The sequence below is a fragment of the Arthroderma uncinatum genome, assembly GCF_011692745.1.
Source record: "Arthroderma uncinatum strain CBS 119779 chromosome Unknown scaffold2, whole genome shotgun sequence".
In the NCBI taxonomy this organism is placed as follows: Eukaryota; Fungi; Ascomycota; class Eurotiomycetes; order Onygenales; family Arthrodermataceae; genus Arthroderma; species Arthroderma uncinatum.
The window spans coordinates 1,156,334-1,174,556 of NW_022983864.1; the positions used below are offsets into that span (position 1 = coordinate 1,156,334).

At 48.4% G+C, this 18,223-nt stretch overlaps 6 protein-coding genes across 6 annotated transcripts; 3 read left to right on the forward strand and 3 right to left on the reverse strand.

Moving 5' to 3' along the window:
• Nucleotides 1-430: 430 nt before the first annotated feature.
• GIQ15_02292 (YIP5) lies at nt 431-1,595 on the reverse strand (the record flags this gene model as incomplete). The annotated part of the gene is made up of 4 exons (XM_033549709.1): nt 431-545; nt 622-1,324; nt 1,426-1,477; nt 1,551-1,595. 4 exons carry the CDS (start codon nt 1,593-1,595, stop codon nt 431-433), a joined length of 915 nt encoding a protein of 304 aa, XP_033406870.1.
• A 265-nt stretch (nt 1,596-1,860) lies between these two features.
• GIQ15_02293 (TBC1 domain family member 20) lies at nt 1,861-3,179 on the reverse strand (the record flags this gene model as incomplete). The annotated part of the gene is made up of 3 exons (XM_033549710.1): nt 1,861-2,744; nt 2,804-2,935; nt 2,996-3,179. 3 exons carry the CDS (start codon nt 3,177-3,179, stop codon nt 1,861-1,863), a joined length of 1,200 nt encoding a protein of 399 aa, XP_033406871.1.
• A 1,456-nt stretch (nt 3,180-4,635) lies between these two features.
• Nucleotides 4,636-8,831, forward strand: GIQ15_02294 (thermotolerance protein; the record flags this gene model as incomplete). The annotated part of the gene is made up of 4 exons (XM_033549711.1): nt 4,636-5,231; nt 5,285-5,399; nt 5,878-6,918; nt 7,353-8,831. The coding sequence occupies 4 exons, from the start codon at nt 4,636-4,638 to the stop codon at nt 8,829-8,831; spliced, it is 3,231 nt and encodes a 1,076-aa protein (XP_033406872.1).
• Nucleotides 8,832-9,557: 726 nt separating this feature from the next.
• On the forward strand, nt 9,558-12,855 carry GIQ15_02295 (eukaryotic translation initiation factor 5B; the record flags this gene model as incomplete). The annotated part of the gene is made up of 4 exons (XM_033549712.1): nt 9,558-9,995; nt 10,105-12,079; nt 12,455-12,542; nt 12,612-12,855. 4 exons carry the CDS (start codon nt 9,558-9,560, stop codon nt 12,853-12,855), a joined length of 2,745 nt encoding a protein of 914 aa, XP_033406873.1.
• Nucleotides 12,856-14,861: 2,006 nt separating this feature from the next.
• On the reverse strand, nt 14,862-16,667 carry GIQ15_02296 (cytochrome P450 61; the record flags this gene model as incomplete). The annotated part of the gene is made up of 4 exons (XM_033549713.1): nt 14,862-14,900; nt 14,958-16,206; nt 16,271-16,421; nt 16,508-16,667. The coding sequence occupies 4 exons, from the start codon at nt 16,665-16,667 to the stop codon at nt 14,862-14,864; spliced, it is 1,599 nt and encodes a 532-aa protein (XP_033406874.1).
• Nucleotides 16,668-17,731: 1,064 nt separating this feature from the next.
• On the forward strand, nt 17,732-18,188 carry GIQ15_02297 (glyoxalase family protein; the record flags this gene model as incomplete). Its single annotated transcript, XM_033549714.1, has 2 exons — nt 17,732-17,914; nt 17,961-18,188. The coding sequence occupies 2 exons, from the start codon at nt 17,732-17,734 to the stop codon at nt 18,186-18,188; spliced, it is 411 nt and encodes a 136-aa protein (XP_033406875.1).
• Between the last annotated feature and the right edge of the window lie 35 nt (nt 18,189-18,223).

The following is an 18,223-nucleotide window of genomic DNA, read 5'->3' on the forward strand; positions in this document are numbered from 1 at the left end:
CACGTGCCACCAACTGCAGAAAGAAGAAGTGCGGACACACAAACCAACTCCGACCAAAGAAGAAGCTGAAGTAAACTTGTGCTTTTATGTTACGTGGTTCCGTCAGAGGATGTGGGCTGGTGTTTTACTTGGGTGAACATGACATAATGACGCCATTCAAAGGAAGAAGAGGCCATATGTTATTTATTTACATTTCCAATTAAAAAAGGTCTCCCTAGATTTGGTAATACCCAGCGCTATTTAGCATTTCAAAGTCACACCGGTCACGCTGACCTACGGAAAACCAGTCTATGGGGATGTTGGAGGAATACAAGTGAATAAAAAATAATACACTATTCGAAAGACGCTCAGAAAGGACATCTTAATTAATGTTGCAGGGGAAGCTCATCCGGTATGAAGAGCCAATAAACGTAATGGGAATCCTTGAAGTTTAGAAGAACCTCGAGTTCTTGTCTTTGTCTTTGTCGTCATGCTTATCACCCTTATCGTGCTTGTCGTGTTTGTCGTCGTCGTCGTCATGCTTCTTCTTTGCGTAACTTCCATGGCTAAGATGAAGCAAATATAGTTAGCCATTATTCCCGTAATTTAGGATGAACATGAAATCCAGGGGGTTTAACTTACGCGAAGAACAAGACTTTGATGGCGATTGCCAGGGCAGCATGCAACACAATCACCACTATCAGGAGTATTTTGCTAGTTTTCACGTCCGTTGCGCTCAGGACCGGATAAAGGTTCCTCAGCAAGAAGAAGACTGTCCATCCAAATCCGACCCCAACAAGGGCCCAATTCAGCGCGGTAAGTGGGCTCCAGCTCACCAGCGCGACAGCAATCCAGATCAAATTTGCATATCCGTAGAGTGCCCAGCACTCAATCAAATCTGCGCTTGAGCTGCCAAACCAGCGTAATGCTCCCCATAGGGCAACTGGTAGGACGAAAGTATAACCGTATATAAGTCCCGCAGCCCCAGACAGAAGGCGGAAATCGTACTCGAAATGATGGTCGCCTTTTCTAGCTAGGTATTGAGAGACAGTACCGGTAAGGAATAGGATAACTACGACGGTTGTAGCAATCCAAAATGGTCCGTATAAATCTGGGTTGCCATCAAGCACATCGAGGAAGTTCGATCTCGGGTAGAGAGTTGAGGCGCATCGTCGGAATACCTCTGTTGTATCAACATCAAAATATCGACTGTAAAATGCTATACTCCAGATCTTCGCAATCGCAGCTGTAGCTCCTGGTGAACCGGCTTGTCGAGATGATGAGCCGCCGAGGAAAGGGGATGAATCTGGATGAGATTTGGCATTGCGAGGCGTCTCATCAAAATCTATACACCAACAGCGGGGTCAGTTATATTGAATAAACTTCTCACACTAACCGAGCCGCATGGATGATGGAAAAGATATCTTGGAAAGAGATGCAACATACTTGAGGAGTGGAATTCGAGGTCTTCTTGAAGATCTGTATGACCAAGGTCACCCTGTTCATGAATACTCGGTCAGCTTTGAAAGGGCCTGATACTGGTATATACCTGAAAAAAGAATGACATGTACCTCAGCGTCAACGTCCACTACCGCGTCGTAGCCTCGATTGGCCATTTTTCGTGATTATGTTGTAAGAAACACTGCGATGTTTGATGTTGATGCCTGCGGAATGACGACTGAAGAAGACAGCTTGGACGATCTTATCGCAACGCACTGATTACGTAATACATATCACCAATTCTCTCGATGGAAGAGACGGGTTTTGTGAATATTTGGGTAAAGAATATTGAATAATTCTATGAGATTATATATGGCGAATGCTTAAACAAATATACATGGACATCGCTAAGTAATATACAGCGAGAGCGCCATCTCTCAATCATATTCCAAATGTAGTCCTCAATGGCCCGAGGAAGCGCCAGAGGTACTTGATCGTGTCAGGGTCCCGTTTCATCACCCAGTATGATAATACCCCGACGACGACAGTGACACCAACGAGTTGGATTGAACGAGAGTGTTTTTGAAGCAGGATCACAGCGTCTTTGCGCCTTTGCTCCCACCGGAGGCTTTGGAGTTGCTTTTGGAAATACGCCCTTGCCTGCTCGCGTGTTGAGTGCAGTCCGGGGTTTCTTAGAGTTTTAAGGACACTATAGGGAGAAATGGATCTCCATGCCTCACGGGGAAGCTTTTCAGGTGGGTGAGCATGATATATCTGCATAGTCCTTGAAATCAGGGCTTCAAGGTTCAGCGGATTGGGTAGTTTTGATAGGATGCCGTGGATCATTTCGGGCTCATCGACGGGAATATCGTACAGTTCGTCCTTTCTTGAAAGAATGATGGTAGCAAATAGATAAATCGATACGACCGGTTCATGAGCGAGGATGAAGTCATAAAGCCGGGCAATGTCAACGTATTCTTCTATATCGTGAGCATAGAGTGTGAGGGTGGCAGCTAGAGCGAAAAACGGCTGGATGCCAGCTAAATGCTGGCCAAGTTTCTCGTCTACCGCTGTGATGATGGGAGGTAGCAGCTGGAGATGCGTGATGGCTGGAGAGAGGGATGGGAGCATATAGTCTCTTATCCGGAAGAGGGATATCTGCTCTAGTGCCAGGTATGCATGTCTACGGCCAAGTACCAGTAATAGCACTTGAGCAATGTCGTGATATCCTTGGAAATAGCAGAGCATTGGGTTTCTCCTCAGAACCGATATGATCAGATCTAGGAGCTCGTTTCTTTTGTCTTCCAAGAGTTGCTCTGTCTTATCTAGTTAATGCGTTAGTCTGGTACACGTTTATCCCTTCACCACTTGAGGCAAGCCTTACAGTTCGGATAGTAGACGAATGACCTATTCACATCTAACTTAACCTGCTCCTCATCACCATGGCTGGGCAATTCTGGTAATGGCGGTAGCTCCCTGTTGTGGGCAGTTTTGTCATATCCCTGGAGAATTGGCCCTGGAAGAAAGGTTTAGTAAACGTTCAGGGCACATATATACCGAATCAGGCATGTCATACAAGCTTGTACGCGGATATCATCTTGTAGCAAACCACCTTCAGAGGTAGCAAGCCTCGCTAGAGATCTAATGTCTTGTTTCTTGCATGCCTGGAGAATCTCTACTCTCTTCTGTCGTCTGGCTTTTGAATCGGGAGGCGGTGGTTCCTGCTGTATCTCCACCGCCTTAACTTCCTGGTCGGCCATAACACGCCCCTTTAAAGTAAACCTAGGGCGGGGTTTAGAATCGAGGAAATGTCAAACCGGGCCGCTTCGTGAGGCTCAAATAAAATAAAATAAAGATATAGTAAAAAAGAAAAGAGATATCAGAGCCTCTGAGGACAGCTTTAAATAAAAAAGTGTACCTTTCAAACGGGATTAACCTTGAGAGAAAGCCATGCTAGCGGCCTAGGGGACGTGGACGGCGTGTGTATAGAGAGGACCCTTGGACGTAATGGCGTGCGAAAGTGCGTCCGGGTTCACAGGACGAAGAAGGCGGCTAATGCCAGGGATAAGCCAGCGGTAGATCTGCAACAGTGTGACGAGGAGTTGTCCAATCTATATTCTAGAAAGGATACAGCTCCCGCAACATGTATCCCCCCCGTAGCCTTCGTGTGATACTGGCGTAACTCCTGAGATGCCCAGAGACCCCTGCAACGGCTTTTCTGCGCCTCTGATTGGCCACAGCGGATCAACCTATCTCCGGGAGGAACCTTGAAGCAACATCCTCCGATTGTACTTGGGAGGGAGAACATCGAGGGACACCGTACTATTTATCTCGGGAAGAGAGCCATCAGCACGTTAATCCCCCGTTATCCTCCCTCCTTGCCGGTCTCGAAGCTGGGGAACGCGAAGGTGGCTTCGGGGAGTTCTTTTGTCTACGCCTTTCCTACACACACTAGGCAGGGTTTCGACTCGCGCTGGTGTTTAACTAGCCTCATAGTGGGTCAGTCCTCCAACCATCAACAGTGTGAACTGTGTGATGTTCTTTGCTGTATACAAACATCCCAGCCTACCTTAGGACCAACGGCTATTATTGTTTTTTACTAGGAGTGCAGCTTGATACCCGGGATGGCAGGATGATGCGCTCACCTCACCGTGGCTGCTCTGTGTTATCTTGAGGATTGGACATCGCCCTTGGGAAACACACTGGATTCGGGTGACATTTATGATCTCAGCTGCTCTCCCAAGATATACACACACACAAGCTATCAAAGGGAGCACATAATTTGAAGAAAAAAAATATACTCTCTCTTCTAATACAGCTCTAGCATCCGCTTACCACCTGCTTCAATTGAAGCCAACTTACAACACAACCAGTGTATGGAGAACCCCGCAGTCCACGCTCAAAATTCCTATACAGGCCCTTCCCCCCCCTGGTTTTTATCACACTATCTGGATTTGTTTTACCATACTTACTATCTGTCTTGTCTGTCTTCTCCTTTTAGGTAGTGCAAGCACACAGTACTGAATATAACCAGGCCGTTACGCGTCAGTTATTGGCAAAATCACGACTTTCCATTATTTGCATCAAAGCTTCAGTTACCCATCTGTGTATGCACACGTCTTTATGTTAAAACATCACGTTTTACCTTCAATTTGTCGGCGTGAGCCCCCCTTACCATAAGCCAGTGCTTGGTCAAACTTCCTTTTAAGCTCTACGATGTCATTGCAGACCACAGTCCTGGTTAATGGAACCTGGGCCACAAGGACAGTTGACATTGGAGAGCTCCTTTCCCGAAATCGTGAATCAGATAACACCTCAGGAAACCCGGAAAGATGCAAGCCCCCTGCTACTGGACTGCTCTCACGAACCCTTATCCAAGGCCCTGCTGTCCAATGGATACTTCCAGCGCGTCTTAGACACCAAGACCAGAATGATGTTGTGTTCATTGGAGACAAATTTATTCAGATCAAGGAACTAGTTCCTAGTGGCCACCTTGAGGAGGTAGTCACAAAGGCAGATTTCGATTCTAGAATCATCGGCGCCAAAATCATCAACTCGCGTCCAGGGCCTGGGTTAGAGGATGAAATAAAACAGGGAGGAAGGGTCCCGAGCCATTCTCCTCGCCCTTCATTGCTCGGAGAAAGAGTCCCGCCACATATCCTGGTGCTGGTGTTAAGCTCCAAGGAAATTCTCTTCATATTTACCAAGGAAGGGCCACAAGGTTATCCTGAATTTGTGTACTCCAGGCGACCCTTGCCTGCCGATACGAGTGCGCTGGAGGAATATGGAAGGCATATCGCCGTTGAACCTCGGTGAGGAGATATTCCCTATCTCTTTAATGCTTTCTCGTACTGATGATTACAAGATCGAGGGCGATGGCAATATGCGCAGCCCAAAAGTTCTTTGGAGTGTTCGCCCTAAAACCATCATCCAATATTCAAACCGAAATGGCTACTGGAACTGTAAACCCTATTCAAGAGGTATTACTCCCGCGTTTTGTCCAAATTACTTTGATAACTAATCTTTATATCGCGTGTCTAGGAATGTTTCTTCCGTGCCGACGGTGACATTCTGAGAATGGAGTTTCTCTATCCAACCCCACCGGAAAATGATAGGATAATTTTACTTTTACTCATAGCACAGGATTTGGAATCCTATTTTGTTACCTATGATTGGACCTCAATGGAAACCCTACGAACGGTGGGCCCAAGAATTACCAGCCTCAGGCTCTCTCCCAATTACCGCATGCCAACGGTTTTAATTCCCTTGATCCACTCAACCTCTTTCATGGTTGCGACGCATTCAACGTTATCTATCTACAAGAACATACTAAAATCAGAGGCTGTTATCACGCCAATAAACTGCCCCTTTCCAACCCTGGAGGATCGCCCAAGATCAAGAAACCAAATATGGACCCACTGGGCTCGAGCTAGACGCAATCGTATGAGGAATCAACAGTTTGACGACATTTACCTTTGCCGTGAGGATGGAATGGTCATCTACCTGGAGATTGGGAAATCAGGTGATATTGAACGCCAATCGAATCTAGGCTCGCTAGGCTGTAATCTTGATACAGCGTTTGCAATCCTCCCAGAAGGCTACCAGGCTGGGGATGTTCTAGTCACTGCCGGTAGCATGTGCGGTGGTGGTCTTTTTATTGAGGATGCACGAAAGCCTCCTAGGTGTATCCAAAGAATTCCAAATTGGGGCCCAATTCTAGATACTGCTGTTATAAAGGCAACAACCCACATGCAACCTAAGGGCTCTCAGCAAGAAATGGGATTATCTTTTGATCGAATCTTTACATGCTCTGGTGTTGGTCCAGATCATGGCACAATTTCCGAGTTGAGATACGGCATCGAAGCACAAATAGGCCTTTCAATTGAACATGGAGCTTGTTCGAGCATAACGGGGGTATGGGGAATCCCCGTGCCTAAGGCTGAGGGGACTCTTTGTTTACTCACAGATCCGATGTTGTCCTCTCTAATATTTATTCCGGTCAGTGGCACCGAAGAAGGATTTGCCATGGATGAAGAAAGAAGCGGCCTGGACCTCGACCATCAAACACTAGCAGCCGGTATAACTTCTGAGGGTGTTGTCATACAAGTCACCGATGCGTCAATTCGACTTAGCCACGTTGGGATTCAACAGCGCTCCGCCACAACATGGGAGGATCCAAATGATCGCGCGATTATAGCTTTCACCAGCGGTGCTCGATCTCTCGTCGCCATAGCTATGAGGAATGGCACCGATATCCGTGTGGAACTCCGGAAGGTAAAATCCGATGAGACTGGAAGTACATGTGCTCTTGTGGGCCTTCCACTCGCGCTCACACAGGAACCTATATGCTTTGCGATAGAGGAGCTCGGCGGCCAACTATATCTCTTAATCGGAACTGGAGAAGGAAAGATACTAGTCATTGCAATTAACGGGCTGGATGGCTTAACCCCCTACCTCGAACAGGGGATGGTTATGGGCAAGGACGACATCGATTCGCCGGTGTGCGAATCTCTGAGGCTCATATCGACTACTGGAGAAGAAAAAACACGATTAACCCTATTTTGTGGCCTCCGAAGCGGGCATTTGGTTCCCTTTAATATAACACAAGGGGATTCTTCGTTTGGTAAGCAATCCTTCTCACTCAAGAGACGGCTAACGGAAGTACTGACATTCCACCTCCGTAGAAATGCAGCAAATGCCCCCCCATAAAATTGGGGAAACCGCTGTTCGAGTTGGAGGCTATGAATCTGATAAATCTTTTGCTGTCGTGTCTTGTGCACCAGGCCTTTGGAGGCTATCACATAGTCCAAATGAAGGCTCTCGACATTACTCGTTGGAAAAGATTTGGATCACTGATCAAAGCAAGGTGAGCTAAACCAGCTTTAGTAAAAAATTCCCCATGGTGGAGGACTTCCATGCTAATATAATGATAGCCCGAAAAAATGCAACCCGTCGTTGATGTGTTTGGCTGCGTGGATGCTCCCTCACGGACACCTCTCACCGGCCTTAGCGGCTCCTTGCTATGTATTGCCGAAAATACTCTCTTTGCTTGTAGCCTAGAGAGGGTTGCAAAGGCCGTTCCGCGTGAAATTCGCGTCCGCGGAAACCCCAAGCGGCTTGTTTATTCTGAGTACTTAAATAAGATCATCGTGGCTTATAATAGGGTTGATTTCGACTTCACACCATCAACAGAGGGCACGAAGCGATGGATATGGCCTAAGATCGGGTTTCTAGATCCGAACGGCGAGGCAATTATTTCCGCACCAATCGATCTAAGGGCCACAGGTAGCGACTCATCACCTCCCACGGTGTTAACACGTCAACCAGTTGGAGGATCTGGTGAAAAGATAACAGCCTTACTGGACTGGAGATTTTTCGGTGATGGCAATGAGTACCACATGATTGTGGTGGGAACAGCATATCCTCAAGCCAGATACAAAAAGTCAAGGGAGGTCGTGCTTGAATACAAAGGAAGGGTGGTTTACATTACCGTTCGGCAAAGCCCACCTGGCACAGGAAATATAGATTGCATGACTAAACGCATCCACAAGTATGATCAACCTGTCAGAGCCGTTGCTGCTTTTGGGCCGAGCTCCCTAGTTGTCGCATACGGAGACGATATAATGATGCAAACTTTGAATCCTTCAACGCGACAATGGAGGAACCAGGAACCACACCGTCTCGAATCTCATGCGGTTTCAATCTCAGTCAAAGAACCATATGTCTATGTGTTAACATCACGACATTCCCTGTGTATCCTCGAGGCGACCCAGGACGGGCTGGCTCTGTATGGCCAGGCAGGTGCTGACAAGGGGGGACTTGACCATGTTAACCTCCTCGGAGATACCAAGATTACATTCACAGCCAATCGAGGTGGGGCGCTCGTTGGGCTCAGTGAAATCGGACTTATGGACGATAAGTTGCTGCAACCTGTGTTTTCGGCCTATACCCCGTCTGCTGTAGTACGAGTAAGCCGCAGCTTCAGACCTGGCACCAGGGGCTCTGGGACTAGTTACGGTACGACGCTCGACGGTACGCTATACAGATTTCAGACTTTGACCGAACATGAATGGCGGATACTGCGATTCATCCAAACTTCTTGTGTCGGTGATGCAAATATATGCCCCTTTCGGCGCAAACGCAGAATGCTGGCAGACGAATTGGGCCCCTCGCTCGAAAAGCCAGAATACATGCATGTCGATGGGGATATTCTTGCTCGTCTGACTCGCCGTGGAGCCAAGTACCTTGAAGAGATGATGCGGAGGAACCCTCCAGACGGTGTCCCGATGGCACATGCTGAGAAGAAAGTAGAGAGATTTCTCGAATTCGCCAGGTTGGTGGTCGGCGATACCAAAGATCCCTTCATGGAGGTAACATCATGGATGGAGAACTTGCTTCGAGTTGAAATCTAGCATTTCATATTATTCTTGGAGGGAAACAAAATGAGCATATAGCGCTGTCATTCACTTTGCTATAGAAAGCGCTATACTGCTATCGTTTCTTACATCTCTATAGCGGGACATTGCTGTCTATGACGTTAATGCATTACCAGAAAAAAAAAAAATGAGGAGTTCAATAGCCATAGGGAAAAAATGCCATACTATTTAATCATGACTAATTTCCATAACTCCTGCTTACTAGACTCTGATACAATAACTAGCAACCAGCAGGTTGGACTATTGCATGCATATATCCAGGTGTAAGTGGGATTAGTTAAGTAAAGTTGGCTCGCTTCCCCCGAAAAAGGTCCCCACCATGCACCAAAGGCTTGAAAAGTAGCCAGCAGACTCCAACAAGACGTAGTGAAGAGGAGGCCAAAGGAAGTGCAACAAATGGTGATATATAGGAAGGAAAATAAAATATAACATAAAAAAATAAAGACAAGAGGAGTTGGGCCCGGCCGTAGTTACAACCTAATGCCACACGCTATCAGCCTCCGCTAGAGAGATAAGAGTTCGAGGGACGAACCCACCCACAAACCTCGCTTTTATATCAATCTTGCGCATACGAACAGCGAAGAAGCGCTGGGTAGGTTGCCGCCCGATATTTGACCTCTGTTCCTTTTATTTTCAGGCCTCTCTGCTAAGCTTAGCTATAGGAAATATACGAACTCTTTTAACGCACACGACCGACTCGCCATGGCGCCCAAAAAGAAGTCAAATAAACAGGCCGACGACTGGGAAGCGGAGCTAGGCGAATCCATTGCTCCAGCAAGCCAGCAAGAGAAAGAGCCTGAAGCTGAAGCTGCAGGCCAAGAAGAAGATGATGCAATGGGCGGGGGGCTGCTTGCAGCTCTGAGGAAGAATAAGAATAAAAAGGCAAAGAAAGGGAAGCCCACAAACAATGATTTTGTGGAGGGAGAAGACCTTGCAGCCGACTTATCGAGCAAGCAGCCGGAGGAGGGCACCTTTGACGAGGATGATGTCTTTGCTGGGAAGCCCAAGCCGGCAAAGGGTGCTGGAAAGAAAGAGCCAGTGAAGCCTGCCGCGGACGCTGAGGAGGGCGGGAAACTGAAGTCGAAGAAGGAAAAGGAAAGGGAAAAGAAGGAGAGAGAGAAGCAGAGGAAAAAGGAACAGGTATGGTCTTGGAATTTGTGCCTTGGGAACTTGAATCTACTATCCTATCCCTACTATCATCCTATATCTAGCATTACCCTACTAACAATGCAATTTTGGTTCTATCTAGGCCGCAAAGAAGAAAACAACCGGAACTACACCCGCTGCAGAGCCTGCTCCCAAAGCTGAGGCTGCTAAAGCTGCTCCCGCCGCAGCTAAGCCTGCGCCCGCACCTGCTGCTGAACCTGCTGGGAAGAAGAAGAAGCTCCCGGCCCATTTGGCCGCAATCCAGAGACAACAGGAGGCACTGCGCAAGCAACAAGAGGAAGAAGAACGACGCCAGGAGCTGGAGAAAACGTTGGCCGAAGAGGAACGCAAAAAGCTAGAAGAGGAGGAGCGGAGGAAAGAAGAACTCCGTCAGAAAAGGAAAGAAAAGGAGAGAGAGAAGAAGGAGCAGCTTAGACGAGAAGGTAAACTCTTGACAAAGGCCCAAAAGGATGCAAAGGAACACAATGAGCTACGAATGAAACAGCTGCTAGAGGCTGGGGGCGCTATTGTTGCTGGGTTGGAAGAGAAGCCCGCAGAAAAGAAGAAGCCGGTATATGACAGCAAAAAGAAGCGCGCCGGTAAGAAGCAAGAGGAAGATTTGGAGGCTGCAGCAGCTAGGGCCAAGGCACAACATGAAGCTGAAGAAGCAGAACGAAAGCGACTGGAGGAGGAGAAGGCTAAGGCCGCAGCGGCTGAGGCAGCACAAAAGGTAGAAGAGAGCGACGATGAAATAAAGGACTCCTGGGATGTGTCATCCGACGAGGAGGACGAAGGGAAAGCTGAGGAGCCCTCAACGACAGAAAAGGAATCAGAGGCCGCCGCTAAGGAATCCGAATCCGAATCTGAATCCGAAGAAGATTCCGAAGACGAGGATATATCTTCTACCCAGAAGGCTATTGCACAGAGGAAAGCCGAAGCCGCAGAGCGAAGACGAAAACAACACGAGGAGGCACTGGCTGCACAATCCAAGGACGACCTCCGTTCCCCTATTTGCTGTATTCTTGGACACGTCGATACTGGAAAGACCAAACTTTTGGACAAGATCAGACAAACGAACGTACAGGAAGGAGAAGCTGGAGGTATTACCCAGCAGATCGGTGCCACCTACTTCCCCGTCGACGCCCTTATCCAGAAGACCGCTGTCGTCAATAAAGATGGGAAATTCGACTTCAAGGTTCCCGGTCTGCTTGTCATCGATACCCCTGGGCACGAGTCTTTCTCCAATTTGCGCTCCAGAGGATCCTCGCTCTGTAACATCGCTATCCTGGTTGTTGACATTATGCACGGCTTGGAACCCCAGACTCTAGAGTCTATGAAGCTTCTCCGTGACAGGAAGACGCCTTTTATCGTTGCTCTGAATAAGATAGACAGACTGTTCGGCTGGAAAAAGATTGACAACAACGGCTTTCAGGACAGTTTGGCCAAACAAAGCAAGACTGTTCAAGGCGAATTCAAGGACCGCGTCAACCAGACGAAGCTTGCGTTTGCAGAGCAGGGATTCAACTCCGAGCTATACTGGGAAAATAAGTCTATGGCTCGTAACGTTTCTCTGGTTCCTACCTCAGCTCACACTGGAGAGGGTGTGCCCGACATGTTGAAACTGCTCGTCACTCTCACCCAGGAGCGTATGACCAATGCGCTCATGTACCTTTCTGAGGTGGAGTGTACCGTGTTGGAAGTGAAGGTTATCGAAGGTCTCGGTACTACCATCGACGTTGTCTTGTCAAACGGTGTACTTCGCGAAGGTGACCGCATTGTTCTGTGCGGTCTAAACGGTGCAATTGTTACGAACATTCGTGCTCTCTTAACTCCAGCCCCAATGAAGGAGCTACGATTAAAATCGGCATATGTGCATAACAAGGAGGTCAAGGCTGCATTGGGTGTCAAGATTGCGGCTAACGACCTCGAGCATGCCATTGCTGGCTCCCGACTCCTTGTTGTTAACCATGATGATGACGAGGACGATCTTACTGACGAAGTTATGTCCGATCTAGAGAACCTTCTTAGCAGAGTCTCCAGGGATAACCGTGGTGTTGCTGTCCAAGCTTCGACACTGGGTTCCCTTGAAGCATTGCTAGAGTTCTTGAGGACATCGAAGATTCCTGTTGCTAATATCTCCATTGGACCAGTCTATAAACGTGATGTGATGCGTGCTGGTGCTATGCTTGAGAAAGCGAAGCAATATGCCGTCATGCTCTGTTTTGACGTCAAAGTTGATAAGGAAGCCCAAACCTACGCAGATGAAAACGGTATTAAAATTTTCACCGCCGATATCATTTATCATCTGTTCGACGACTTTACGAAGCATATGGAGGAGCTGGCTGCCCAGAGGAAGGAAGAGAGCAAACTACAAGCCGTTTTCCCATGCGTCTTGTCCCCAGTTGCTGTATTCAACAAGAAGGATCCAATCGTCATTGGTGTTGATGTGACAGAAGGTGCCCTACGGCTACTAACCCCAATTGCGGCTGTTAAAACCAACCCTGTTACTGGATTGAAGGAAGTCATTAGTCTTGGTAGAGTGTGAGTACTTATTCAACCTGACTAGTTACGAAGTATGGCAAGCTAACTTTCCTCTTCCCCTTCTGCTAGAATGTCCATTGAACGCGACCACAAACAGCTCCCTATCTGCAAGAAGGGACAGCCTTCCGTTGCCATTAAGATCGAAGGACCCAACCAACCACTCTACGGCCGCCAGCTTGAAGAAAAGGACGTTCTTTACTCGATGATTTCACGAAAGAGCATTGACACACTTAAAGAATTTTACCGATCAGATGTATCGATGGAAGAATGGGGCCTGATCAAAAAGTTGAAACCACTGTTCGATATCCCCTGAGCATTTTTATAGGTGCAACCCACTGCGGTTTATGTTGATCAGTCTGCAACAAAATTATGTTTGTAATGACCTTCGTCCATCCTCATATCTTCTGCAATATTCCTCGAAAGCCATGCTCAAGCTCCCTCATCAGTTGTTTAATGCGCATAGTATTATCTGCCCTGCATGGATCTCGTTATGTTTGGCATAGAAAAACTGTGATGGCTTTGGTGAGCTGTAAGATATCAAGAGACATATGAATCTATGAATGAAGGCGAAATTGTTGGTAATAGTCCTTAATGATCATTAAGCCCTATCCTAGGCACTGAAGCTACAGGTATCCTCAACGAAGTCTCTGAGAGCCTATATTTAATTTAGCAATAAGGTGAAATAGAGGTGAAATTAATGACCTATATCCCTCGATTTTGCCCTCCTGAACGCAATTAAATACCCACTAGTTATACAGGGTTCATTAGCAACCTACCCACAAAACCCGACCCAAACCCATCCTTAAACCTCAGGACCATCCCATCTCTCTACCTTGCCACCATTCTTCTTCCAGTCCAACATACTTCCATCATATACACCGATTCTATCGGCATCATACCCCGCCCTAACCGCCAATTCCCCCGCAGTGCGAGCCCTGATACCAGCTTTACAGTAAAAGATCATGGTAGCTTTCGTATTATCATCTCCTCCCTCAATTCCTGGCTTAGGGAAACCAAAGCGAGTCATGAATTCATCTGGTGTTAGGAAGATGGCGTCCGTTTGGGATCCGATGGGTATGGAGACTGCGGTGGGGATTATGCCCGTTGCTTCAAGCTCTGGTGGTTCACGGACGTCGATTAGAATTATATTTGGCTTTGAGGATGGTGAGTTGGCGTCTGATTGTGGGAGGGAAGAGTTTATCTGGTTCACAGTTAGAGAGCTGGTCAGTAGACTGGCTTTGGTGGGTATGCTTACTTCCTCGAATTTATATTCCTTTAGAGAGAGCGGTTGTGCGTTCTCTCCATTGCTCCGTTGAGATAGGCAGGACGAATTGGAGAATGATCGGATCTGGTATACTCTTGGGCTGTATAGAGCGATATGAGCTTGCTGAGAGGTAGAGAGTGTATTACGTCGCCCTGACGTGTTTGCAACGGCTGTTGATTGAGCTCGTACGCCAACGAAGGAGAGCCGGCGAGTAGGTATGCGCAGGGAGTGAGATGGTCGCGATACCCTCGCAGACAGGCGTATGGCCATATTGTTAGAAAACATGATTGCTCGACCTGCTGTTAAGAACGATATAGCTATAGAGCGTCAAGAAAGATGTTTGAAGTTGTTTTCGGCAGTTAGAGGCCGTTCTCCGCAAAAGCCAGATTTTATCTTCCGAGGATGATGTAATACATTAAACATTTATATCCGGGCAAACGGGTTCACAGGAAAAGCAAATATAAGAAGCTGAAAACAGGGCCTGACCAAGTATCATTCATTAATAGCAATTAGTTATTATATGCACTCCATAACACGCCGGAAAGCCTCTTGCGATGCGCAAAACCGCCCCTTCCTACCCAAAGCGAGGATCTAGTGTGTCTAAGATATGCTCGCTGTACCCGTATAACATGTACGAGTCCTCTCCTAACTCGAAGCTTTTGCCAGTGAAGAAAAAGAAAAGGTACAAAAAGAATAAAGAATAAGCAAAACGAAGGAGAAGACGAAGAAGCAATAGTCGAAGGAGTAGTGGTAGAAAGGAAAAATATTAAGTGGGAATCACAAGAGGGAAGGGAGAACACCTGGACTAGGGGTTCTAGAAGAAAAAGAAAGTTATGTGGACGGGTTGAAACATTAATAGGATTAAAGGTTGTGGCGCAAAGCATATCTGAAGTTCATGCTGCAAAAGGGCGCGGTCGACGTACGGAGTACAGCACGACAGGACGAAAAAAAAATGCAGCTGGTTAGGTATTAAGGCGAGGTGTATTCTCGAACCAGTCTCTCGGTATGGGGGGTGCCCCAAGTTCATTCAACTTGTGTCATAATGGCGACATGATTTACTCTGGTCGTGGTCGTACGACGAGTGGGCAGTCGTCCTATGCAATGGTTAGTATGGCGGGAACGTGCAGATCTGGGGTCTATGACTGTCTTACCTGTGGGAAGATTGTTGCGAAGACTTTGATATCTTCAGACTGGGGAGTGGCATGGTGCTCCCAGTCAAGAGTCATACTGGCCTTACCGATCATAGCCATCAGGTTAAGCTGTGCATAGGTTTGGCCCAGACAATAGTGGGGACCGGTTCCAAAGACGAGGAAGTTCTTTGCGTTCTGCTCGGCGGTACCAGTGATCCATCGGTCTGGGATGAAGGACTCTGGGTCTTCGTATGCCTCTGGGTCGTGGGTGGCAGGCCACACGGATGGAACGATCATGGAGCCCTTGGGGAGAGTGTAGGTAGGTGTGACGGGGAAATCCTTCTTGACTTCGTACGGAACCATGATGACCGGTGGGCGATATCGAAGGGTCTCTCTGACGACGGCACGGGTATAGGTGAGCTGATCGAGGAGTTCCATGGAAATGGGGACGTTACGGTCGCCGTTCCTGACCCTCAAGTTCTCCTCTCTGACCTTGTCGAGGATGTCTGGACGATCGGCCATGATCTGGAAGAGCCAGGTACAGGCGCTGCTGGTGGCATCTTGGGAAGCAAAGAGGAAAGTGAAGATGGTCTGAGCGATTTCATAGTCGGTGAAGTCACGGAGAATGTGCTTTGGCTTCTCGGCGTCTGGAACCTCGATACCCTTGGCGAGCTTTTTACGGTATTCAGCGGAGTCGAGCATGGCCTTTACCCAGCCGTCCATGATGCATGAGATCTCGTAGCCGGCTGCCATGCGCACTTTACTCTTTGCGGCACACTTGCTGAACTCTGCCAGAACCATGTCGGCGGCTTTCTTTCCGTACCAGGTCTTACTGAACGGGAGGATGATGGGGAAGTTGACCAGCTCGAGGGCGGCGGTGATGAGATAGTAGTCGTTGGCAATCTTGGTCACCGCCTCGCTGTTCATGTAGTCACCAACAAAGGTCTGGCAGGAGAGAGCGCACATGAGCTCTCTGAACTGCGGCATCCACGGGATAGGCTTGTGGTCGTTGTTGGCGGACTCCTTGAGGAACATGCTGAAGTACTTTTCGTAGACACCGTCGAGAAGTGGCATGTACACGGTCAACGCCTGTCTGGTGAAGAGACCGTTGAGACCCTTTCGGTACTCGACATGGTCCTTACCGTCCAAAAAGACCCAGTTGGTCTTGCCCAGGAGCTTATGCGCCGAGTCAACGACACATGGCTTGACATACATGGGCGAGTTGAACACTTTGCGGGCCATATCACGGGTGGAAGCAATGACGACAAACCTATGCGGAACCCGCGGCCATCAGTATTTATGTCATTTGATATCAGCAAACCGGAACAACGTACTTGTGGAAGACGGAAACGCAGCTCAGGTCTCCGCTGGCCCATTTCGCCTTGTACTCGGAGAACTTTGGATTGACAGACTCAAGGAATGGTCCCATGAAGGGGATCTTGAATCGTGGACCGACGATCGACCCTTTCAGCCATATGTATTTAACTAGTCAGACGCAGAATAGGTCAGCATAACGTGACCACGACACCTCCAGGGACCCCTCCAGCACGCATTGGGGCGGACAAACGGACATTGATCGTAGGCGACGGCGAAGAGGATGAGCGCAAGGACAGCGCCCCAGCCGGACATATTGTTGTAGATGGCCATGAAGAGGCCGGAAGGCGATGCTACAGCAGCGTGCAGAGATGCATCTGCTGCTGGAGAGGCATAGCTTCCGTTGACGCCGGCCATGGTTAGTATTACTGGGGTCCGCGATACCGATATAACGATACAAACGCGCACCGAGACCTGTTGTTTATCTCTCTCGCTCTCTCTGCGGCAGGCGAATGTATCAAGAACAGCCCATTAATGACAGTCGGCAGGAAAACAGGAGGACTCGCGTGTGCTGGAGGAGAATGCGACGGCTGGCGGCAGATTTTCCCTTCGTTCTCGGATCTCCAGGAAGGAGGAGGAAGGAAAAGGGTGAATAATTTCCATACTCTCCATTAAAAATATTAAGATTATGCGGATGACTAAGCCCCTGCAAGGACCACGCCATTCATTGGTGGCTGTCCCAAAGCGGCCTAGCTCCGATCCCTATCCCCGGTAATCCGATACGCCCACGTCCCACGCACTTCCTTATTACGTTGTACATGATGTATGTATATATTTATATGTGTATACGCGTGGTGTTATAAGCGGAAAGGGTGGAAAAAGGGAGGGCGAGGTTAAGGCTTGTCATGTGACTCTAGTATACGAACTTATATCACGTGGTCTCTGTTCCTGGATGGTGGCTTGCGGCTCGAGAGTTGAGCTATTGGATAATGCGAGAACTAGATAGAGAAAACACCATAGCAGGCGCCGCGGAGGATGCTTCATGACGGCCTGAGCTGGAGAGACAGCGACAGAGCATACACTGAACGGAGTACGCTCCACGGAGTACGATGAACGGAGCAAGGCGGTATATGGACGATAAGCTCAAGGCGCACTCCAGTGATCGACCGGGATAGGGGCTGTTGCAAAAAGCAAGCAGTCGTACGGAGGATTGATAGTTGATATCGAGTCACGCCATGAACATGTCGACGGATGCGTCTACTCCGTACGTACGAGCAGCCCATTTGTCATCAGGCTGGTCTAGGTCTCGATGCTAAGATATAAATAGTAGGTAGTAGTCCTAGAAGAATACGGGTACGTCTATCGCTGTTGATCCAGCTCGAGCACGCGGTAAGTAGAGTCTAACGGACCAGCTATTATGATTCTAATGGAAGATATGTAGGCCGTAGAAGACTCCAAAGAAGAAAAGTGAGGTTACAGACATGTCGCAGAAGCCGCCGTTGGCAAAGGAAGCTGGCTCTGGCAAGGCGCCATCTGCTTCAAGCCACATCCGTATCGCTCGCCCATCGCAGGATATCGCCAAAGCAGAGCGCTTCTACGTCGAGGGTCTCGGGCTCAGCGTGCTGTGGCGATGTGGTCCCGATGCAACAGGCGGTCATCCGCTGGTGATGCTAGGCTGGCCGGGAGCGGCCTGGCATCTGGAACTTGTAGGATGATTCGCATGCTGAAACTCCCCCAAAGCCGACTGAAGAGGACTTGTTGGTGATATATGTGGATGACTCTGTTGATCCGGCTGTCGTCGAGAGGCTGGTTGCAGCTGGCGGGACGAGGGTTACGGCGCGCAATGAGTATTGGGAGGAGTTCGGGGTGACTGTAGCTGACCCTGATGGCTATCGGCTGGTGCTCAGTCAGAAGGGATGGGCCAACGAGGCATTGTAGCATTTATTCATCAGTTGCACCTCAAAATAATATTC